Here is a 22,103-nt window from a genome sequence, read left to right on the forward strand (position 1 = left end):
TGATGAAAAAAAGAGAGGTCAACATTTCTCCCGTGTTCCCCACTGTCAGGGCTCGTGGAGGCCTAGTGCAGCCCTGGGCTGCCTGACTCTCAGATCAGGAGAGGGGGACGGCGCAGGGGTGGGGAGACCTTGGGGATGAGGCAGTGGGCTAGGCCCAGCTCCCAACGCTGGGTGACTTCTGGAGGCACACAGCCTCTCTGAGCCTCAGCCTTACCCATCAGGGTGAGATGCCTGTGACGGGGCTGTGGTCAGTGGTGTACAGCCCAGCGGTGGGGGCCTGCGTCCATGTCCCCCAGACTTCTCTCTCCCTGAACCGTCCCTCGCACGTCCTCTCACGGGTACTGAGGAACCCAGGCAATCGTATCCAGGAAGCCCCAAGGCTCCTTCTGTTCCAGCTTAACTTACAGGGAAAGGCTTTTTGTCCCCAGTCTGGTGGGGTCCTCATGCAGGTGGGTCTCTCACTGGCCCTCAAAGCTCTCTGTGGTGGCCTGGCATGGGGTGTGGTCTGGGCATAGGTTCCAGAAGCTCACGGCCCAGTGGTGCCCTTCCCGGGCATGGAACCCATGTGGCTTCATTGGTGTATGCATCTATCAGCATTCATCCAGTTATTCATCTGAAATACGTGTAGCTAACTGTATAGAAATTATACCTCAACAAAGTTGTTTTTTCAAAAAACAAAGTACAGAGAATTCCCGTATATATATGTACATACCCCTCTCCACACCCCCACTATTTTCCCTGTTATTAGCATCTTGCATTAGTGAGGGACACTCGTTGCAACGGATGAGCCAATACTGGTACATTACTGTTGAGTAAAGTCCACAGTTTACAATAGGGGTCACTCTTGGTGTTGTGCATTTCACAGACTTTGACACATGCATGCTGTCACCTGGGTACCGTTACAGTGCACACAGAGTAGTTCCACTGCCTGGAAAGCCCTTGTGCTCCACCCAGTCACCCCCCATCCCTGCCCTCAGCCCCTGCCGCCCCCAGATCCTACTGTCTCGGCAGCTTTGCTTTCTCCAGGAGGTCACAGAGTGTAGTCATGGAGATCACGTACCACGTGCAGCATTTCAGACTGGCTGCCTTCACTTACAGACACGCATTTAAGTTTCCTCCGTAAGCCTTCTCATGGCTTGACAGCCCATTTATTTTCAGCACTGAATAGCATGCCGTTTCAGGGTGAGTGACACTTTGTTTACATATTCATCAACTGAAGGGCCATCTTGGTTGCTTCCAGGTTGGGGCTATTATGAAAAAGTGGCTATAAGATTCATATATAGGTTTTGGTGAGGGCATAAATTGTCGACTCAGTTGGGTAAATACCAGGCAGCGTGACTGCTGGATGGTATGTTAAGACTGTGTGAGCTGCGTCAGAAACTGCCAAACTGTCTTCAAGGTGATGGAACCATCTTGCGTCCCTGACAGCAGTGACCATGGGGCTCTGTGGTTCCACGTTCGGGCAGCCGCTGGTGGTCAGCGTCCAGAGTTTAGGCGTTCCGTAGGTGCGTCGCGGCATCTCACTGCTGTGTTAAATTGCGTTTCCCTAGCAACATATGATGTTGATCATCATTTCACATAATTATTTGCCACCCGCCTGGCCTCCTGGGTGAGGCATCTGTGCAGACCTTTTGCCCATTTTTAGGTTGGGTTGCTTGTTTTCTTCATGTTCTGTGTAAAGTGCTCTTTCTAGATTCCGGATCCAGGTTCTTTAAAGAGGTGTCTTTTGCAAATATTTCCTCCTAGTCTGTGTCTTGTCTTCTCATTCTCTTAACAGTGCCTTTCACAGAGCAGACATTCTTAATTTTCACAAAGTTCGACCTCATTTTTTCTCTCATGGGTAGTGCTTTTGGGGTTGTTTGTAAAAGTTCATTTCCAAACGCAAAGTCACCTAGGTTTTCTCTACATCATCGTCTGGAAGCTTTATGGTTTTGTACTTTATATCTAAGTCTACAATCCCTCTTGAGTTAATTTTGAGATAAGGTGTAAGGTCTGTGTCTAAGCTCTTTTTTTTTTTTTTTTGCCTGAAGATGTCAAATTATTACAGCATCATTTGTTGAAAAGTGTGTATTCTCCAGGAGGGAGTGGGAAGACCCTGAGCTCACCTCCTCCCACAGGCAAAGCTCACAGCCGTCCACGACAGCAAGCTGAAGACCGGAGGATCTTGTGCAACTAAAGACATAAAGAAGGAACCACAAGGAGGTGGTGGGAGACATGGGGAATTGTCAGGACCCTCACTCGTCCCTGGGGAGCTGACCCACCCATGGGAGGACAATATTACAGAGCTTCCCCTGCCAAGGAACGAGGGGTCTGAGCCCCACATCAGGCCCCAGCCGGGGGGTCCTTTACCCGGAGGACCAGCCCCCAGAACATCTGGTTTTGGAGGCCAGTGGGGCTTGTGTGCAGGAGAGCCGGTGAGGGGAGAGCAGGAGAGGACCTTCCCTCCTAAGGGCGCACACAGGCCGCACACCCTCCAGGACCCAGGGCAGGAGCGCTGACATGAGAGAAGCCCGGCTCAGACCCGCCTGCTAACCTTGCAGAGCCTCCGGCAGGACTCCCCAGCGGACACAGACGCCAGTGGCAGCCACTTCGGGGAGCTTGTCCTTCCAGGAGGACAGGGGCGCTGGAGTCCCACCTCTAGCTTCTTACTGCAGGACCTGGCCCCATCTACCAGCCGGCTGGCACCAGTCCGGGGTCACCTCAGGCCAAGCAGCCAGTGAGCAGCTACCAGTCCGGGACCTCTGCCGCCTCCCAGCCAGCCCTCAGGACCAGGCCCACCTTCTGCAGGCCAGCACCAGCCCTGGACCCCGCGGGCCCCAGCCCCAGCCCCGCCCACCAAGGGCTGCCATCAGCTCCTCAACACCTTAGCCCCTCAGCCAGCTGCCCTGGGACGCAGCCGTGCCCACCAGTGGGCCCTCATTAGGGCTGGGACACCCTGCGTCCTATAACCAGCCATGTTCGTAACTGGCCCCACCTACCAGGAGGCCCACACAAGCCCAGAAGCCCCTGAGCCAGGACCCCCCCGACCAGAGGGCTGACCTGAGCTCTGGTACCCCCAGTTTAGCATCCAGCCACCCCAGGACCCAGCTCTGCCCACCAGTGGGCCAGCACTTGTCCCTGGTTCCCAAGGAGACCCGCAGCCACAGCCTTGTGACCCAGCCCCAGAACCCAGTGACCGGCAGTCTCCACACAGGCAGGGTCTGGCAACCGACCAGACCAGGGGCCAGCCGTGCCTACCAGACCACCCACAGCATCAGCCCACCGCAACGGAAGGGCACGTGCAGCCACACGGAGGGCGCCCCTAGAGCGCCTGGCTCTGGGGACCCGAGGGGTGTGCTGCTGGAACTCATGAACCCACAGATGTCTCCTCGATAAAGCCACTTCTCCAAGATCGGGAGATGCAACCAATCTCACAAGTGCGGACAAATGAAAACAGAGAATTAGGCAAAATGAGGCAACACAGGAATACGTTCTCAACAAAAGAAAAAGATAAGCACCCTACCCAACAGAGACTGCAAGGGGTCGACCATGAAGACGCTCAGATCTCACGGAAGGAAGAACACAGTGAGAAGCTGGAAGGTTCTAACAAAGCCCTAGGAAACGTAAAGAAGAACCAAACAGAGCTGAAGAGTAAAATAGCTGCAATAAAAAACACCCTGGAAAAAAAGAGAAAGAGAAGACACTATGAACTCATGCCCAGAAGAACCAGGTTCACAGACACAGCAGACGGTCTTACGCCTACAGGCGGGGGAGTTTGACATTTGCAGATGTTAGCCACTAAATGTGAAAGTAGACAAGAGCCTGCTGCACAGCACAGGGAACTGTATTCAGTATCTTGTAATCACCTTTAACGAAAACGAATATGAAAACGAGTATGTGCACGTACATGCAGGACTGAGACGTGGCGCCGTTCCCCAGAAACTGACACACTGTAACTGACTATACGTCAATAAAAAAATAGAATTAAAATTAAAAATATAAAAGAAATGAGCTATCAAACCATGAAGACATGGAGGAAGTTTAAATGCACATTACTAATGAGAGAAGCCAGTCTGAGAAGGCTACATGATTCCAGTCCCATCACGTTCTGGGAAATGCGAAAGTATGGAGACAGGAAACATCAGTGGTTGCTGGCGGGGGTGGGGGTGGAAGAGGGGACATGAAGAGCGGGCGGTGTCACCACCCCGGACGACACCACAGTGGTGGACGCGTCACCACACACTTGCCCAAACCCATAGCATATACACCAAGAGGCAGCTGTGATGCCGACCGTGGACGTGGGTGACGATGACACTGTGTCCACGCGGGTTCCTCGGCTGTGAAAAATGCACCAACTGGTGGGGACGCAGATAGTGGGGGAGGCTGTGCGTGTGAGGGCACGTGGGAATGTGTGCACCTTCCACTCAGCTCCGCTGTGAACCCAAACCTGCTCTAAAATGAAGTCAACACAAACCAAGACAAAACGGCTGTGAGCAGGAGTCAGCGGAAAGGACAGGCGGCAGGGTGTGCCCTCCCCAAACCCGTCCGCGGGGCTCTGAAATACCCGCGCGTCTATCAGACAGAGATGAAGACACAGCCCCGCTCCCAAGACACAGTGGGCTGTTTCCCATGCACAGGAGACGCAGCTCAAGAGAGACTCAGGGGGTGTCAAGTCAGAGCCCAGGCAAAAATAAGAAGACGGAAAACAGGAACGAGCCTTAAGAAACAAGATTACACTGTGCAGCACAGGCAAGTGCGTGCAAGATCTTGCAGCAGCTCACAAAGAAGAATGTGACAATGAATGTATGTATGTTCACGTGCAACTGAAAAACTGCTCTACACTGGAATTTGGCACAACATTGTAAAATGACTGTGACTCAGTAAAAAAATGTAAAAGAAAAGGAAGAAAGGGCTTCAAGAGCGTGGAGGAGAGAGGAGGAACATCCAAGCCAAGAATGACGGGAGTTCGAGGAGGAAAGGCTGAGGAGGAGCGGAGGGGTGGCCACACCCAAAAGGAAGAAGTCTGATAAACTCCCAGAACAAATGAAAATCAGGGTCCTGGGGCGGGGACTCAGTGCGCTCCCAGCACGGGAGGAGGCCCTCCACGTGCAGGGGCCCAGGGACAGAAACCAACGCGGGGAACGCTGGAGCCCTGGGCAAGGGAGAGACTTGCCAGTAATTGAGCTTCAAGAATAAAACGGCCCAGTGTTTGCCATTCCCTCTCCCTCTGGGGAGCTGCCCTGGAACAGAGGCATCTTTGTTGTGCTCAGGAAGCCTGCGCCAGCTCCAGTGGATTCCCAGTCATACCTTCCTTCCTGCTTCCCCCTCTGCTCTTTAATGAGGACCCGCCTGTGGATGTGCAGGTGCCGCTAATGAGCGTGACTGGGGGAATGAGCTGGAACGGGGGAGATTCCGCAATCGGACCAGCTTAGCCGAGCGCTCGGCCCTGAGCCTCCACGAGGGGAAGACAGCGCAGTTGCAGGCGGCCGCTCCGCGGCAGGCGTCTTGGGGCCTGTGCTGGAAGCAGTGGCCCAACCAGCTTTGCAGAAAGAGGCGCCAGGCAGGCAGACAGCCCGCAGCTCATCCTCACGCTGGGAGGCCCAGTCCCAGGGCTGGGCTGTGGCTCCAACATGGGGCTGCTTCCTGCCCCTCCAGCACTGGGTCTCAGCGGAGCGCAGTGCTCTCAGCCCACCTTCCTTGGCCCAGGACTCGAGGGCCCCCCAGGATGGGGGACGGGACTCCTGAGGACGAGGGAGTGAAGTCAGGCTGCCGCACGCGGTGCCTCTCCACCCACCATGGGTGCCTCCACTTGCTCATCATGGCCGGGCGCTCACTCCATGCGGGCCGTGCGCTGGGCGCCAGGCAGACGGTGAAGCCGGACGGCCCGGCCCTGCTCTTGTGGGACTTACCGTCTAGGAGGGTAGACAGGGATTGGGGTGAGCTAGTTCGTCTGGAAGGTGAGACCAGGCAGCCCTGGTGAGGGAGCAGGACACAGGGAAGGCTGTGATGCCGAGTGGGGCTTGTGGGGGCTCCATCCTGATGGGCTCCTGGAGCGACTTGCAGATCCCACCTCAGCCTGATGGGCAAGGATGCTGGGGTCCGAACCCACCAACTCCCAACCATCCTGGAGGGCTGCTGCTGGGGGCCTTGCCTTCCCCCGGAGCCCCAGGCCTGGCGGGGACACTCCTGGGACCTGTGAATGGGGTCAGGCAGAATGGCAGGTGCTAAGATGTGCTGGGAACTGTCTACAGATGCTGCAGGTGACCTGGGGCTGGGCTGGCGAGCTGCCAGCAGACAGTGCCAGCGATGGCGTCTGAGAAGGGCGCAGGTGAAGCGCAGTAAGCCAGCAGCAGATGTGTAACTAGTGCAGTAGGAGGTGCCTTAGCGGGGCTGGCAGGGCTGAGCACAGTGGGAGGGGCACGGGCCTCCTTCAGGGGGGAGAGGCTGTGTTCTGCGCGGGGAGGTCGTGGCCTGGGAGTCTGCCTGCGGGACCCTGCAGGCCTGCCTCCCTGGAAGAGCCCTTTGCTCCCTGCCCGGGGCCCCGGTGCCTGCTTGTGAGTCAGGATGGTGATCGTGCAGGCACTGCAGCTGCGAACTGGCTAAAAGCAGTTATCATTTGCTGTTAGAGGTCTGCTCAGTTGCCAGTGGAGGACGTAACGCTTACCGCTGGCAATGGAAGTCGCAGCAGCTCCCGCCTGCACGGAGTGACCCTTCCCACGACCTTTGGCCAGCATGGTCTGTCATCACCCAGTCACCTCACTGGCGCCCAAGCAACACACCTGCCGGCACCTGCCGGCGTCTCCCGTCCACGTGGGGAGGCCACACGCGCTGTCCTGAGGCCTCTCGCGGCCCCGGGGCTCCGCGCTCGGTCGGTGCTGGGTGCTCTGCTCGCTCCCGAGTTCGTTTTGCCCTTGGGGTTCTTCGGACTCACAGGTGGGGCCTGAGGAGTGTGGCCAGGAGCTCTTTTGATGGGCTGAAGTGAGCGAAGGGCTGAGGAGGACGGGGGAGGTCAGAGAGGGAAGAAGGGAAACACGTGTTCCTGGGGCCCACCTGGGGCCCACCTGGGGCCTCCCGTCAGACAAACACAGGGAACGCCTGGACGTCTTGTTTTCTGCACCATGAGTTTGCTGCCTCCAGCCTGATGTCGCGATTCGGGTCCTGCCCTCCACTTCCTGCCGGACTAGGTGCAGCTCTGACCTCAGTTTTCTCCACCACAAGGTGGTGGTAACGACCGGCCCCCCCGCCAGGCTTGTCGCAGGCCTTAAATTAGCTGATGCGTGCGAGGCACGCTGCGTGTGGCACAGGCAAGGTCTTTCCGGCTGGGGAGGGGGGCCTGGGAAGGCCTCGCCCTGTGGACTGGGCCTCCGTGGCTGGTCACTGCGGCTGTGGAACGAGGATGGGTGGGGGTGTGGGGAGGGCCCCAGAAAGGTGGGGGAGACCCCAGAGGTGGAGGCCAGTGTCCAGACAGTTATTGGAAGCAAACCACAGGAACCGCCAGCCAGTTCTTGCTTCAAAGGCATTTGCCCGAGGGCGTCGCTGTTTTCTTCCCCCAGCCGGGTGGAAGGCTGGAGGGAAAGGGCAGGCCGTGGCGGCCCAGGCATCTGTGAACGAGGCCCAGTCATGCCAGGGAACAGCGGGGAGAGGGGCACCAGGGAGTGGGGCAGCCATGGACACTCACCACTGCTCTGCACAAAAGCCGTCTCTTCCCCCTCAGTCCTTGGCGGCGGGCCCAGGTGGAAACAGAGTTGCCAGAGAGTGGAATGTTTTTTAGGGGCCACTGCTTTAGGACACCCCCAAACTCATCTGGATGCTGAATAGCCTCAGAATGAAAAATACATTTTACTCCAGCAAGTGGGAGCTTGGTCTGACCCCAGTGTGGTGATGGATGTGGAGAGAGGATGGAGGCTTGGGGAGGGGCTTGGGGCAGGTGGCGGCCTAGGGTCCAGCTGTGGCCCCACAGTATTTGGGTTCAAGTCCTGGCTCTCCCGCTTGGCAGAGGGTTGACCTGGGGCAGTTTACGTGATTGTTGGACGTCCCCACATCTTTGCTTCCTTACCTGAAAGACGTGCACAGTCAGAGCATCCAGCACAGAGCTGTGATGGGGAGGAGGGCAGGGGTCATTCTGCCATGGTGTCCGCAGTAGTAACTGTCCACACTGGAATCCAGGAGGTGTCTGCTGTTCTGCTCAGCTTAGTTTAGTAATTGGAGGTTGACCTGGCGGGGAGAGTGAAGCGTCAAGGATGATACTCGGGGTCCTGTTGGGGCCCCTGGGTGGAGGCGAATATTTGGGGAGACTTGGGGGAAAGAGGCTGAATCCAGTGCTCCCGGGTGCTTGGGGACAGATGTCCAGGCGGCCATAGGCGATAGGGGCCTGGGCTTCTGGGGCACAGCCAGGGCTGGGAGCTTTCGGTGAGCAGATGCTGACAGCACCTGGGACCCCCGTGAGGGAGGGAGAACGGTGGCCATGGGGAGCCTGAGATGTGATGTGTGTGTTTCCACAGTGTGGATGCCAGCTGGGCTTGCCCAGTGAGCAGTTCACCTGGGAGGTGACCTCAGGCAACACGGGAGGGGAGTATGACAGAGAGACACGAGAGGGTCTCTGGAAGCAGATCTGGAAGCAGGGTCTGGATGCTTGAGCTTTAGGTGGGGGGGACGGCTGTAGAGGGGAGAAAGTGTGGACCAGGATGAACACTTAGGCCTGGCTGACCCATGACCTGGGAGGGGTTTGGAGCAGAAACTGCTCTGCAGAGTTGTCCCTTTGAGGGGGAGGGGACAGCCCTGCACCTTGTCATGTCAGCCCATCAGATGTTGTGTGTGTGTGGGTGGGTGTGGGTACTTGTGGCCTGGGTTAGGGGCTTTTGTCAGCAAAGGCCGATTCTCCTGATTGGGGGCAGTGCTGAGCTGTCAACAGCCTTCGTTGGGGTGGGGGACCGGGTGGTGTGGGGTGAGGGAGGTGCAGGAGTCCAGGACAGGGGGTCTGGGGCACCCATGGCACTGAGGAAGAGAGTGACACGGGATGTGAGAATTGGTGGTGACCAGCGCAGACCTGGCTGGGGACTTCTGGGAGGCAGGGTGGAATGTGTTTATACTCCGATTCCTGCCTGTCCTTGGTTCTGGGCCTCGCAGGGTGTGTCACTCCTTGTCACCTCTGACCAGTGGGCGAAGTGGATTCTGGAGACCAGAGGAAGCTGCCGGGGAGGTCGTCTGGCCTGGGCACCAGAGGACCTGCAAGCTGTGGGCAGAGGGGTCAGCGCACAGATGAGAACAGTGTCTGCTACAACAGCCTTTCAAGGGGACCCAAAAGCAACGGAGGGGGGCAGAGGCGGGAGGAGACCCCAGAGGAGCAGAGCCCTAGGACGTGGTGGTGGTGCAGACAGGCACCATACCCCATTAACGGTGGGCGTCCCACTCCCAGAGCATCTGTGCTTTATACCAGCCTGGCGGGCGGCTCCGGAAGCCCGAGACTGGTGTCTGTTGAGCCACTAACACCCCGTCCAGCCTTGGCCTGGAGAAGGAAAGGGCCAGACGCACTGAGGCAGGGCGAGTGAGGGAGGTGGAGTGCGCGTTGGTGGCTGGCCACAGACAGGGGCTGGAATCCTTCCCTGGAAAATAATGGGTGGAGAAACCTTTACTGATTAGTAAAATCCCAGATAATCCTGGTTGATGAAGGCAGATCCAGACCCCTTAACGGATTTAGGGTTCCAAAGCGACTGTGGGGGGTGACCCGGGCGGGGACGCATGAGGGGCTCTGGCTCTGGCTCTGGCCCCAGATTTGCGTATGGAGGGAGGGGGCTGGGAGGAGGCTCCTTTCCACCCTGCCGGCGGAGGAGGAGTTCTCCAACGCTGTCGCCCACCGCGTAGACTGGACACCCGCCTGGGGCGCCCCGCCCGGGACACGCGGAACGTAGGGGGACTCGGGCCGGCTCGCTCCCTCCAAGTCTCCTAAACCGCTGGACGCGCCTGCCCCACCTGGGCGGACGCCAGGTGGAGCGCGCCGCCGGCTCGCGCTGCGGAGTTGGGATCTCCGGGAATCGGGGCTCTGAGCCGATCCCGCAGTCTGGGGCGCTGGTGGACCCGCGATCCCCTCTAGCAGCTGGTGGTGGGAGTGGGGCCTGACTAGCGTGGTGGGGGGACGGGGTTCTCACGGGGTAAGGGGCAGTGACAGTGTCCTCTCGCTCTGTGCTCTGGCCTTCGCCACGCAGCGGAGAGGAAGGCGCTGCAGGGCTGGGCTCCGCCTCCATCCTGGCGGCTCCCGCGGGCCCCTTCCTGAAGGTGGGGCCGGAGGCGGCGGCAGGACTCTCCTGCCAGGAGCGCAAGGCCCCCTTACAGCCCTGACCCTGGACCTCCCGGGTCTCTCTGCTTCGCTTTCCGGGTTTCTCTCCGCGTGTCCGATGTGAGCAGGTTTAATACCCGTCAGTTCCTGTCATCTGCAGAATGGATTTTGTAGTATCCTTCCGAAGGGGCTGGAGACCGGTGCGCTGCCGGCACTGAGCGGGGGTCGCCTGGCGGGACAGCTGAAGTTGGGCTTCTCCAGGCCGGCCTTTTGGTACCTCTGAGTCCCTGGCCAGCTGCTGGAGGCTTCCCCTGGCAGGGGCTGGAGGACAGAGACTTTGAGACCCAGGCCCAGGTGAGGGGGTGCCGCGGGCCCCCAAGCTGCAGCCTTAGGCCGAGTGTCCCGCCCACCAGCCCCAGACAGCCTGCAACTGCGCGAGCGGCATTTGCTGTCGTTCCTTAACTGCGGCCCCAAATTCTGATTTACAAACTACTGCTCTGCGGGGCCAAGAGCCAGAGCATCTTGGCTGGGTCCTGCACCCCCAACACCTTCCACTAAACCCAGAGATAGATTTGGAGAGAAATTCCTGATGGAGCCAAAACCGATGCCAGCATCTAAAGCCGCCCCGACCCTGAGCGACTCAGAGGACAGTTATCCCAAGGGAAAGTTACTGTGTTTCTAATCCCGAGGACAGCTTGCGAGGGAGATTTGGGTCTTCTTTTAATAATGAAAAGTTAATGCGCGGTCTCGTAATTATCTTTACCGGAAGCCCCTCGTTTAATCCGCAGATTTTGCAGAGGACCCATCTCAAGGTGCCGCCGGCCGCAGATCCACTTTGCGGGCTCGGCTCCGGCTCCGGTTCGGGCTCCGGTTCGGGCTCCGGTTCGGGTTCCGGTCCAGCCCTGGCTCCGGCTCTCGCTCGGATTGGGCTCGGCTGGGTCGTTCGCACAGAGCTGCTGGAGGCGTTCCCTCGGCGCAGGGAGAGCAGCCGCTCGCCCTCAGGGGTGGGACTGAGGGGTCCTGCTTCCCAGGGTCCCTGTGAGAGAAGGGCCACCCCCCCCCCCCGAGAGAGTCGGGCTGGATGGGTCATTGCTTCCCTCGAGTGAGGCAGCAGAGGTTTACCCACGTGCTTCGTTTGGCCCCAACTTTAACAAATAGAGGCGTTTCACGTGAAAAATCAGGCTTTCTCTGAATAATCATAAAATCTGACAGTTACTTGCTATTCTCCGTGAAGACGGATGGCCCTATTTTCTAATTTGCCCTCCCCATTTAGCTGTCACCAGATAAAATACTGGTACATACTTGTACTAAAAAATTAAGATTATCTGAAATTCTGAGTTCTCTGGACCTTCTATAATTCAGTTTGCTAAACTTGGCGCTCTTTCCCGCTGCCTCGGCTGGTCTGTCCACTCCAGCCCCTGCTACTACCCTTCTCTCCACCCCATCCTGTGAATTTTGGGACCCCTACCCCGGCCATTAGAGCTCTGGGGTGCGTTTGGCTGGAGGTGGAGTGGGCATTAGAAGTTTTCCACTCCTTTCCCCTTGGGATTTTCAGGGACCGCCTTCTTGGCTCTGGCGGTGGCTTTGGAGGGCTGGTGGGGTTGGTGTTGGTGGTAGCCGCGAGCGTGTGGCTGGGAATGGGGCCCTGGTCTTGATGGGGGACTAGAATGGGGAGGAAAGCTCCTTGGCAGCTGCGGGCTGGGGCCCCCACCCAAGAATCGAGAATCAGGAAGGGGAGGGAACCTGCGGCATTGAGAGGGACGGGCAGAGATCCGGGTAGCCCCCTCCCTGCTTTCCTCCCACCGAGAATGGGGGTGGGGTGGGCCGGGGACAGCTGGGAAGGAGAAGGGAGAAGGGAGAAGGAGCTGATTGAGGGGACTGCAGCTGGGAGGGCGGCGCCCGAAGGGAGGGGAACTGGTGGCGTCCCCATCTCGCGGGGTCCCGGGCGTGACGCGTCGGCGCCCCGCTGATTGGAGCTCTCCTGGCGCCCGGCTGGTGGCCCGGCTGTATAAAGCGGCCTCAGAACTGCGCCCCTTCCGCAAAGGTGACTGAGAGAGGGTCCGGTCTCGCCGCCTGAGAAGCCATGACAGGCAGGGACGCGTTTTTCGACGGGCGTGCCAGGAGTAAGGCGCTGGTGCCTGGAGGGCCCCCCGCCGGCTCGCGCCCACGGGGCTTCGCCATCAACGACTTGCTGGACCTGGAGGCAGAGCTGCCCGCACCTGCGGGTCCCAGGCCGGGATCGGACTGCGAAGGCCCGGTGGCCGCGCCCTGCGGGGATCCAGGGCTCGGGGGCTCTTGCCTGGCCCGCGGGGCCCTCCCGTTAGGGCTCGGCATCCTCTGCGGCTTCGGGGCGCAGCCGCCTGCGGCCGCCAGGGCACCCTGCCTGCTCCTCGCCGACGTGCCGTTCCTGCCGCCCGAGGGGCCTGAGCCCCCGGCACCGCAAGCCCCCGGCTGCCCGCCGACCCCCGCCGCCCGCCAGAAGCGCAGCGAGAGCGTCTCGACGTCCGGTAATGAGACTGTTCCCTGGCGCTCCTGTCCTTGCCCTCGGCTCCCGCGCACTGGGTAGCACCAGCGCCCCGGATGCAGGGAAGTCGGGACCCCAAAGCGTGGCCCCGTCGGGGAGCGTGTCCTCGCAGCCGCACCCTCCTCCCCTTGGCCTCTCCCACATCCCTGCCTCTCCTCCGGGCCTGGTCGCCGTACCCTCGCGGACACCACCCTGGCCAGTCTGGACCGGCAGTGGGGTCTCGAAGACCTGGCCACAGTCTCCGAGGGCCTCTCCCTCGGCCCGTGCGAGTCTCGGCCTCGGGAATGGCGGAGGTCGGGAGGTCTGGGCCTGCCTCGTTCGTCATTAGCACCGAACCCGGTTCCTGGGGGAACTCCGGCGTTCACTGAATTGATTGCCGTATTGAAGGGCCCCAGAAGAGCCCCGGGCGAAGGCCTGGAACTGTCCTCCTCCCGGTGCTGAAAAGGGAGTCTGCGTACTGCGCTTCGCCGCTCCTCCCGGCACGCGAGGAACAAGCGCGCCCATCTTACTGTGGTCGTGCCCGGTGTTTTGTTCCGAGCCCGCCCGGTTCCTCAGAGAAGTCGGGGCAGATTGTGGGGAGAAGAAAGGAGCAGTGTAAATCTATAGACAGGGCCAAGGAATTGAGAGGTGTGGGTTCTGGGGAAGAGAGCTCCATGAGAAAGCGTGGGCAGAGAGAAACTGTGCAGTAGATCCTAGAGCTGAGCATCCAGGCGGCTAAGGCAAAAAAGTATGTTGGTCTCCACTGACGGAGGAAGCAGGCGGGGTCAGCAGGCTGTCACTCAGCTCTAAAAGGGCTTTACTTCGTGAGTCTCTAGGTAAGAGGAAATGAACCCCCTGTCAGCTGTTCCACTTAAAATGCAGAAACCACCTTCATAGGGTGGGTTCTTTCCATCTGAGCACAGATAAAACTAAGATACAGCTGCCTCCTGGTCTGGGGGCACTTCTGCAAGATGGAGAGGAACTCTAGTGAACAGAAGTATCGGGTGACTGTGAGTGTGATGAAAATTTCTCCAAGCCACATCAAAAAGGAAAAGGAAACAGGTGAAAAACCTAAATACTGTATCTTACTTAACCCAATACATACAAAATATCATTTTATATGTGGCCAATATAAAAATAGTATTTTACTTTTGGGATGTATGAAGTCTTCTAAATCCACTGAATATTTAACGTTTGCAGCAGTTCTCAGTTCAGACTGGCCCCATTTCACGTCTTAATAACCTGATGTGTCTAATGGTTCCAGACTGGACAGCATGGATGTTATATTAAAATCCAATTGTCTGGTGAGCTAGTTGATATAGGGGTAAAACTAATACTATTTTTTTACTGTTTTGCCTTTATTAATTTTTTTTAGTATTTTGAAGCAAATATGCTTTTTAACAAGGAATCTGACAATAGTTTGGCCTTCTTCCTTTACACCTAGATCTTTTGATGTAATGGATTTCAAAAGATAAAGAACAGTGGTTTCTGAAAAATTTTCACGTGCATCTAAAACTCATCTGGGCACACTTATCAAGAGTGAGTTTCCCAGCACCCACTTCCAGAGACTGGGAATTGGTAGGGCAGTGGCTAGCTCTGATGAGGGTCCTGATGTCACAACCTCAGCCATCCCTTGGAGAAAGGTTGGTGAATTGGTTAAGATGAAGAAGTGGATGAATTTGGAAGCTGAAGGGGACAGGAAATGCAGTTGTGTTCAAGTAGCCTTGGCTTCGCACAGTCTCATATCCCCACTTCACTGCTGACTACCTGTGTGATCTTGGGCAAGTTACTCAGTCTCTCTCTGCCTGGGTTTCCTCCTCTGGACCAGAGAATCATAGGGCAGCTGCCTTGGAGTTCCTCCAGTTTAAGTAGAACGTGATGATGCATGCGCAATGCGCTATGTGCTATGCGTAATGCTAGCACAGCGTCTGGGATACGGAGAGTGCGAAAAATGCTAGCTGGTATCGGTGAATGTTCACAGTCCCTGACAGTTCACAGCGTCAAACTGAAACCCCGAAAATAAAGTGAAAAATACACTTTTAAGGTCCTCTCTTTCTCCTGTGCTATCAGATGAGGACAGTCCAGCTGAAGATAGGAGTGACCTGAGGGCGTCCCCCGCCCCCGGCAAGAGGAAGAAGCGGAGACACAGGTACCGGCCCCTGACCCCATCCTTGGGACCCGGCATCTGAGAATGTCTGGTCCTGCATTACCGCGGGCCCAGGGCCTCCTGGTCTGCAGCAGGAAAGGCACAGGAGCCGTGTGGGGACAAAATTCTGCCATTCCCAGGGGGCTGCTGGTCAGTCTTTGTAGCATTTTAAAGATCCAATATTGTGGGCCTTTAAAATGGGTCTTCTTAGAATAAGTTGATGGAGTTCATTGAGGAGAAAAAAGGACCCTAATTTAGTTTTGTCTGAACCAACTTGTGGACTTTCCAGAGGCGAATCACTCAGAGGTGAGGTGTCCAGTTATTAAGAGGTGGACTTTCAGGCAGTGGACAAGATGGGGCCCGCACAGGGCCCTCCCAGGCTGGGAAGCCTGGCCACACCCTGTGAACACTCGCCCAAGTGTGCGCTGGGGCCTCCCCGCAGGACTGTTTTCACTGCCCACCAGCTAGAAGAGCTGGAGAAGGCCTTCGGCGAGGCCCACTATCCTGACGTGTACGCCCGGGAAATGCTGGCTGTGAAAACCGAACTCCCCGAAGACCGAATACAGGTGCTGGGCTCCTTTCTCCTCCCAAAGACACCAGTGAAAGTGCTTCCCTCACACGCAGTGAGTCGGCCCACAGCCACCGCTAAACCGCCCAACGCACCCCCCCCAATGCACAAACCCAGGGGCACTCAGGTGCCAGAGCTTCGCTTTGTGTGCATGAGGAGAGGAAGACCCCGGAACCTCCAAGCCTTGTTCCCTTTTATTAAATACGTAAAAATTACTCCTCATGTGCTGCACCTGCAGACTATGTGCCGCTCCCCGGGAAAAAAAAGACCATCCCTCCCCTGCAAACCCTCAAAGAAACCGGTGTAAAGAGCCCGGTGTGGCTTTTCTGCACACGGTCCCCACACCAAGTGCACGTCTAGCCCTGGAACACACTCATTCCACTCCTGGCATTGGTCTTTGTCTTCACAGAAAGCTGGCGTGCGTCTGCTCAGCCTCTGTGCAGACGGCACATTCTCTCCAGGTCAGAAGACAGGCCACCAACTCACTTTTGTAACAGCTTAGCATCACCCAGGGGGAGGGGACAGCTCCGTGGTATAGCTTGTGCACGAGGTCCTGGGTGCAATTCCCCGTCGCTCCATTAAAGAAATAAGCAAATACACGAACCTCCCTCCCTCCCTCCCCAAACAACAGCAGCAAAAATGACACCCCGCACTGTTCTTTTATTGAGACAGAGCAAGCGCCAACCCGCGGTTCGAAGCGGCCATCGCTGGGGCGAACGGCTCCAGTCAGTTACACGGTGTGGAAAGCTCTCGTTTTGTTTTGTCCACCTCGACTCTATGGGCGCCTCGGTGGAAACCGGGCACGCTCGCCCAGCCCAGCCAGTCCCCGAGCCCCCGGCAGCCCGGCCCCGGGCGCCCCGACCCGTCAGCCCTCTGCTTCCCGCGCCTCCTTCCAGGTCTGGTTCCAGAACCGCAGGGCCAAGTGGCGGAAGCGGGAGAAGCGCTGGGGCGGCAGCAGCGCGATGGCGGAGTACGGGCTGTACGGCGCGATGGTGCGGCACTGCCTCCCGCGGCCCGACGGCGCGCGCGGCCCCGCGGCCCCGGGCGCGCCCTGGCTCCTGGGTAAGGAGGGGCGGGCCCACGCCGGCGGCCGCCGCGGGCAGAGCGGCGTGAGCGTCCTAGCTGCAGGCCCAGGACGTCACACCCGCTTTTCAGTTAAGCACGAGGCTTGGACTCTGCCCAGCTGGCTTGTTTTCCGTCGGAACTGTGTCGACTGTGCGGAGAGGCCCAGCCGCCCCGGTTTGTGAGCTGAGCGATGTGAAATGTGTTTTCCCGATGCTGACGGCTGGCAGAGCGCAGAGCTCGGCGGTAGGAGGCAGGGGGTGCGGGCAGCGGCCCTGGGGACAGTTAACCCCGCTTACACTGGCGCGGCCTGAGCTCGGGCGCTGGGCACCCGGACGGTCTGTTGGCTGTTCCCAGAGACCACGGGCTTGGAGGAGTGAGACGGAAGGCACCTGGGCAGAGTGGGAGATCAGAGACCAGGGAGCTGGGGGCATTTTGGGCTGAGGAGGAGGAGGGGTTTGCTTAGCAGACATTTTTTGACCCCTACCCACCGGACACTAGGCTGGGACTGGAGATGCCAGTCATAAATACGGTCTTTGCTGTCAAGGATTGGAGAACCTCTGGGGAGTGTGGGGCGGGTACCCGAGCCCACCCCTCTGAACTTACAGAGCAGGTGGATGTGGTGCTCACTGCATCCGCAGGTCCGTGGCCTGACAAGAAGGTGGGCCTAGTGTGGCTGGACATTTGACTTTTTGAGAGAAGCTGCAAGTCTGAATTTTGATGTAAATCTCCTGATTTTAAACCATTGTCAACACATTTTAAAATAAAATTTCAGAAATCACCATGTCATCCAAACAAGGCACTTTTCCTGGCCGTGCCCAGTGGGCAGACACCCGTCTACAACCGCTAGTGTGGAGAGTTACCTAGGAGACTCCCCTGGCAGCGCTGGAGACGGGCAACAACAAGGGAAATGCTAATGGGATTTCGAGAACAATGACGTGAAGAAGTTTACTTAATTGCTAGATTTAGAGGTAACGTGTTATTTATTTTCCTTTTTTTTTTTTTGCAAGGGATGTATAAAAAATCCACAGGGATGAAAAGGAAAGCAGAAGGTGAAGAAAAGCTGGCAGGACCATGGGGCTGTGACCACGCTGACTGTCTCAAGGAAGGTTCTGGCCTGGGTCAGGCAGGACCCCAGAGGGGCTCGGAGGGAGGCAGCCCTGAGAGTGGCCTGCAAGACGTGGCCATCGACCTGTCCAGCTCCGCCCGGCAGGAGACCAAGAAAGCACAGCAGGGGGCCAGTGGCCAAGGATGTTCAGACTCCGAGGGGCCAGAGGGGCTCCAGCTGGGGAAGAAGGGGCCCTAGCGAGGCCACAGGCCCCCCTCAGAGGCTGGGCACGGGCACCTGCCTCACCCGTTTTGTCCAAAAGACAAATACTCCCAGCTGGGTTTCTTCTTACGCTGTTGGGATGAGCTGCAAAGCCACTTGCTTAAAGGAGACAAATGGGTGAAAACTCAACTTTATTCTAGAATGGAAGGCGCTCCTTAAAGGCACTTGAACCAGTTAATTTGGAGTAAAACTTTTATTCTCATCTGGGACTTGAGGAAGGAAGATCTGAAGTCCAGAAACCGTTTTCACTGCCAGACATCACGGGATATACTGTGTAGATTATCAGGTTACGTCCGACATCCTTACTCTGATCGAAGAATATTAAATACAAAAATATTCAACCTACAGAGAATCATATGTCTTCATAAATAGTGAAGACCTCTTGCAGACCTCATATGAAGGAATTCTAGGATCTTCACCTTGAACTTGGCTTTGGACATTTCCGTTTTCCTGTTAGGCAATGACTTTGTATCCTCCCGAGTGTCATTTGATGGGGTCTGTGAGCCTCGGAACTTTGACAAAGAAAGCCTCGCCCTTCCCTGCTGAAACAGCACACGACCACATCCCAACAACCGCTGAATGTTTATGAGCAGAGTTTTAAGGTCAGACCAGGCTTCTTGGCTATTTAAAGTTTATGTCTGAGAGCACTTTAGTGACTTGATTTCATGAATGCTTCCTTTCCTGTATTTCCTTGGCCGCTTATTTATTGTTTAAAAATAAACGTTGTGTGATGTGCTTGAGTCTCAGGCGCTGTCTGTCCTGCCTGCAGCTCTCTTCCTGCTGCCCCCGCCAGGGGCTCCCCACCTCCTTGTCCCTGAAACCTCACATCTGAAGAACCTCACACCCAGGCTGCGGCCCCTCTGCACACGGTTGTGAAAATTAAACGCCACCCATCCTTCCTGCAGCCACAGGAACAACGTCCTGCCTTTTTTCATTTGTTCTCGTGTGTAGCGATCGCGGCTGGGGTCCGCGGCTGGCGCAGGAGAGCAGGTGCTGGGGAAGGGTCAGGAAGCGTCTTCTCCATCTCTCTCCCCAGTTTCTCTGGGGTTCAGATTTGGGGCAGGAGCCAGTAACCTGTGCAACTTATATACATCACAATCGAAAATAAAATACCGCGCAGCCACTAAACAAGGTAATAACAGGGCATGTTTATGTGGAAGTATGTTCATGAAATTTTGCCAAGTGAAAAGCTCCCAAGGAAACCCAAAAAAGAGGATACAAGCAGAAATAAAAAAAATTTGTAAAGCAGAATAAAAATGAAGGGGGGAGGGTACAGCTCAAGTGGTAGAGCATGTACTTAGCATGCACGAGGTCCTGGGCTCAATCCCCAGTACCTCCATTAAAAAGGAAATACATAAACTTAATTACTGTCCCTCCCCCCAAAAAAGAATAAAAATGAAATAAAGAAACTAAACTGCTCGCTTTGGCAGCACGTGTGCTGAAACTGGAACGACACAGAGATCAGCATGGCCCCTGCGCAGAGATGACACGCAGATTCGCGAAGCGTTCCGTATTTTTTGTAAACTGACTACTACTCAGTAAAAGAACAGTGTCAGGAGACAGAAAAAAACAAACTTAACTGGCATGAAAAATAAACAAACAGTGGACAAGTTTCTAGGCAATATTATATGGAGAAGACAGGACGAGGTGAGAGGGAGAGGGCCCAGAGCCGGCGATAAAAACCATGTGAATGTATGAGAACATACTTGTCACAGCCAAGATGCACATTGACGTGTTTTTAAACTCTCCCACAAATGGACACGTTTTCTGGAGAAGTACATGTTACTAACATTGACTCCAGAGTAGGCATGAAATATGAAAGAGCAATAATTAAGAAAGTCAAAGCCAGTTATACTAGAAAATAGCTCTGAATCTAGGTGGAGTCACGTGTGAATTCTTGAGGCACAGTAAGAGATTAACGATAATTAATGACATAGGACAAAGACAAGAAAACCCTGTAATAAAGGTTATGTGAGTGCAGCCCCTCTCTCTCAAAACATCTGACTGCAGGCTACTCACCCTTCCGCTTGGGACGAGGTGAGATGATAAAATGCGTGTGTGACGAGGTCAGAGGGAGGACCATGTGCTCCAGGTGGTCCTGGACTGCGGGGCCCTGAGGATGCTGACAGCTGGATGTTGGGAGCACATGGTGTGCACGGCTGGGGATCCCAGGGGACAGAGTGGGTGGCTCAGGACTTTATCACGTGACTCAGAGCAGCACGAGACTTAAAACTTAGGAATGGCTTATTTCTGGAACTTCCCACTTAATATTTTCAGACTGAGGTGGACCTCAGGTAGCTGAAACCAGGGAAAGGGAACCTGGGGATAAGCAGGGATGACTGAACTGAAAATGCCGCTGATGCATGGAAGGTCTCCCCAGGCACGCAAAGACAGTTTAATCCTGTGAAAGGAAGGGATTTACACACCTTTTTAAAGCCCAAACAAACCAAAAAAGCTTATCTGAATAGATGCTGAAAAGCTTTTAATACATACCTATATCTTGCAAGGTTGACTCGGAGCAGAAAGGCTGGGGAGGGGACCAGAGGATAGGGGCTCCGTTGTCCGCTGTGTCCTCCTGCGTCACTTGAGTTTCTACCGGGGACATATGACTATTTGGTTTTAAAATAAAGGAAACTTACTGTTGGAAGGAACCTGAGTGGGAGGTAAGCAGGCAGGCTAATGGCTTCGCAAGTCCTAGTAGGCCAGACGGGCTGGCAGGACTCAGGGTTTGGGGAAGAACCCTCTCCGTCCAGGGCAGAAAACCACTTTCCACCCTCCCAGGCGTCACAGGCTCTTGCAGCTGGTGTCCCAGGAGCTGGCGAAGCGCTGAGAAGGCCGACGGCCCTGCCTTCCCTCTGCTCTGCTTTCCCTGTGCCCAGCTCCTGTGGGCTCCTGCTGGGTGTGCAGCAGCCAGTGAACCCGGGCCATTGATCTGATATTGCTTTGGGCGTTCTTAGGGCCTCACTTTGGAAGCTGAATAGGGGCTGCAAGGTTTCAGAATCCTGGGAGGGGACCAAGGACTTTTCCTGGATGCAGCGCTGATCCAGGAAATAGAATGCGAGCGAGAGGAGGGCCGTGTCCCAGGTCTTAGTTGAGTCCTCAGTGTGGGTCGTTGGCTTCGCACAGGAAAAAATTCAAGAGCAAGAGAAGCCACGGCGGAGTGAAGATAGATTCGTTCAGAGCGATACACGCTCCACAGAGTGCAGGCTGTTCCAGAGGACGAGGGAGTGAGAGGCCTGAGGCGGGGGGTGGGCGCTCAGCAGACACACAGGCCACAGGCCCAGCGCGGGCGCCTCGCTCAGAAGGGAGCGCGGCCATGAGGTGCGGGGCGCTTGGTCGCTGTGGGCTCGGCTGTTTCATACGCCAACAAATGGGAGGGTGATTTCAACCACTGTGGGCAGGGGCTGGGGTTCCCGGTGGGCCACTGCGCACCTCTGACCCCTCGTGGTCAGCCTGGGAACTGCCACGGCGCCTGTGGGGTACCGCTTACCGCGTTAGCACACTACAGGGAGCACAGGGCGCCGATTGAGGCCGCTGGAAGGCAAGTCTCCCACCGTCCTGGGCCTCAGGCCTGGTGGGAATTGAGTTTTACGCCATCTTGGTGCTAACTGCTGTGTTATTTCTTGAATGGCAGTGCCCTTCCCTCTTCCCTCCTGTCTCAGGGCCAGGCAGGCCTGTTCTCAGAGAACTGTGGCGAAATTCTCCATTCTCCAATTTTAACTTCTGCTCATCTGGGCCCTATTTACAGGATCTTATCAGGCAGCACCATTTGGGGTCACGATCACCTTCAGCCTCACCCTCTAATCCTGCGGAAGGCGGGTCCTGGGGGGATGTTGTCACGCAGCTGTGTCTGCCCGGAGGAGGGTGCGAGTCCCGGCCACCACCGAGGGTCCCTGTTCACTGACTTTCCAGTGCAGGGCTCCCGGTGACGCAAACGGCTCAGCAAGCTTAGAACAGGAGCGCTGCTCTCCCAAGTGTGGCGTGTGCTTTCCCACGTCTGGTACCCACTGACGGAGGCAGCACTGCATCGTGACCTGGGTCGAGGTCCTGCAGCTCTTACAGGAGCGCTCTTGCCCTTAAGGGTCCGAAGTATGTGCCTCCACACAGGTTGTCATTGGGGTGACTGTAGGTACCCAAGGCATCATTCTGACTTTTCTGGACCCTCCTCACTTCCCCAAAATTCATCCAAGCCTGGCTTTCCACCAAAATTAACAGGTCAGGGGGAGGATGCAGCTCAGCGGT

At 56.5% G+C, this 22,103-nt stretch overlaps 1 protein-coding gene and 1 non-coding gene across 3 annotated transcripts; both read left to right on the forward strand.

The window, feature by feature from the left end:
• Nucleotides 1–12,335: 12,335 nt before the first annotated feature.
• VSX1 (visual system homeobox 1) lies at nt 12,336–18,596 on the forward strand. Of its 2 annotated transcripts, XM_072943539.1 has the most exons (5): nt 12,336–12,759; nt 14,826–14,904; nt 15,344–15,467; nt 16,366–16,531; nt 17,542–18,596. In XM_072943539.1, exons 1-5 carry the CDS (start codon nt 12,336–12,338, stop codon nt 17,835–17,837), a joined length of 1,089 nt encoding a protein of 362 aa, XP_072799640.1. In that variant the 3' UTR covers nt 17,838–18,596. The 2 variants fall into 2 exon arrangements, 1 of the variants encoding a protein (XP_072799640.1); XR_012061394.1 differs by lacking the exons at nt 12,336–12,759; nt 14,826–14,904; nt 15,344–15,467; nt 16,366–16,531 and adding an exon at nt 16,621–16,777 and having other exon boundaries at nt 17,542–17,663.
• Nucleotides 18,597–19,275: 679 nt separating this feature from the next.
• LOC116278444 (U6 spliceosomal RNA) lies at nt 19,276–19,379 on the forward strand. Its single transcript, XR_004187765.1, has one exon. It is a non-coding gene; the product is annotated as a U6 spliceosomal RNA (small nuclear RNA).
• Nucleotides 19,380–22,103: the final 2,724 nt, after the last annotated feature.

The sequence above is a fragment of the Vicugna pacos genome, chromosome 19 (assembly GCF_048564905.1).
Source record: "Vicugna pacos chromosome 19, VicPac4, whole genome shotgun sequence".
Taxonomy (NCBI): domain Eukaryota; kingdom Metazoa; phylum Chordata; class Mammalia; order Artiodactyla; family Camelidae; genus Vicugna; species Vicugna pacos.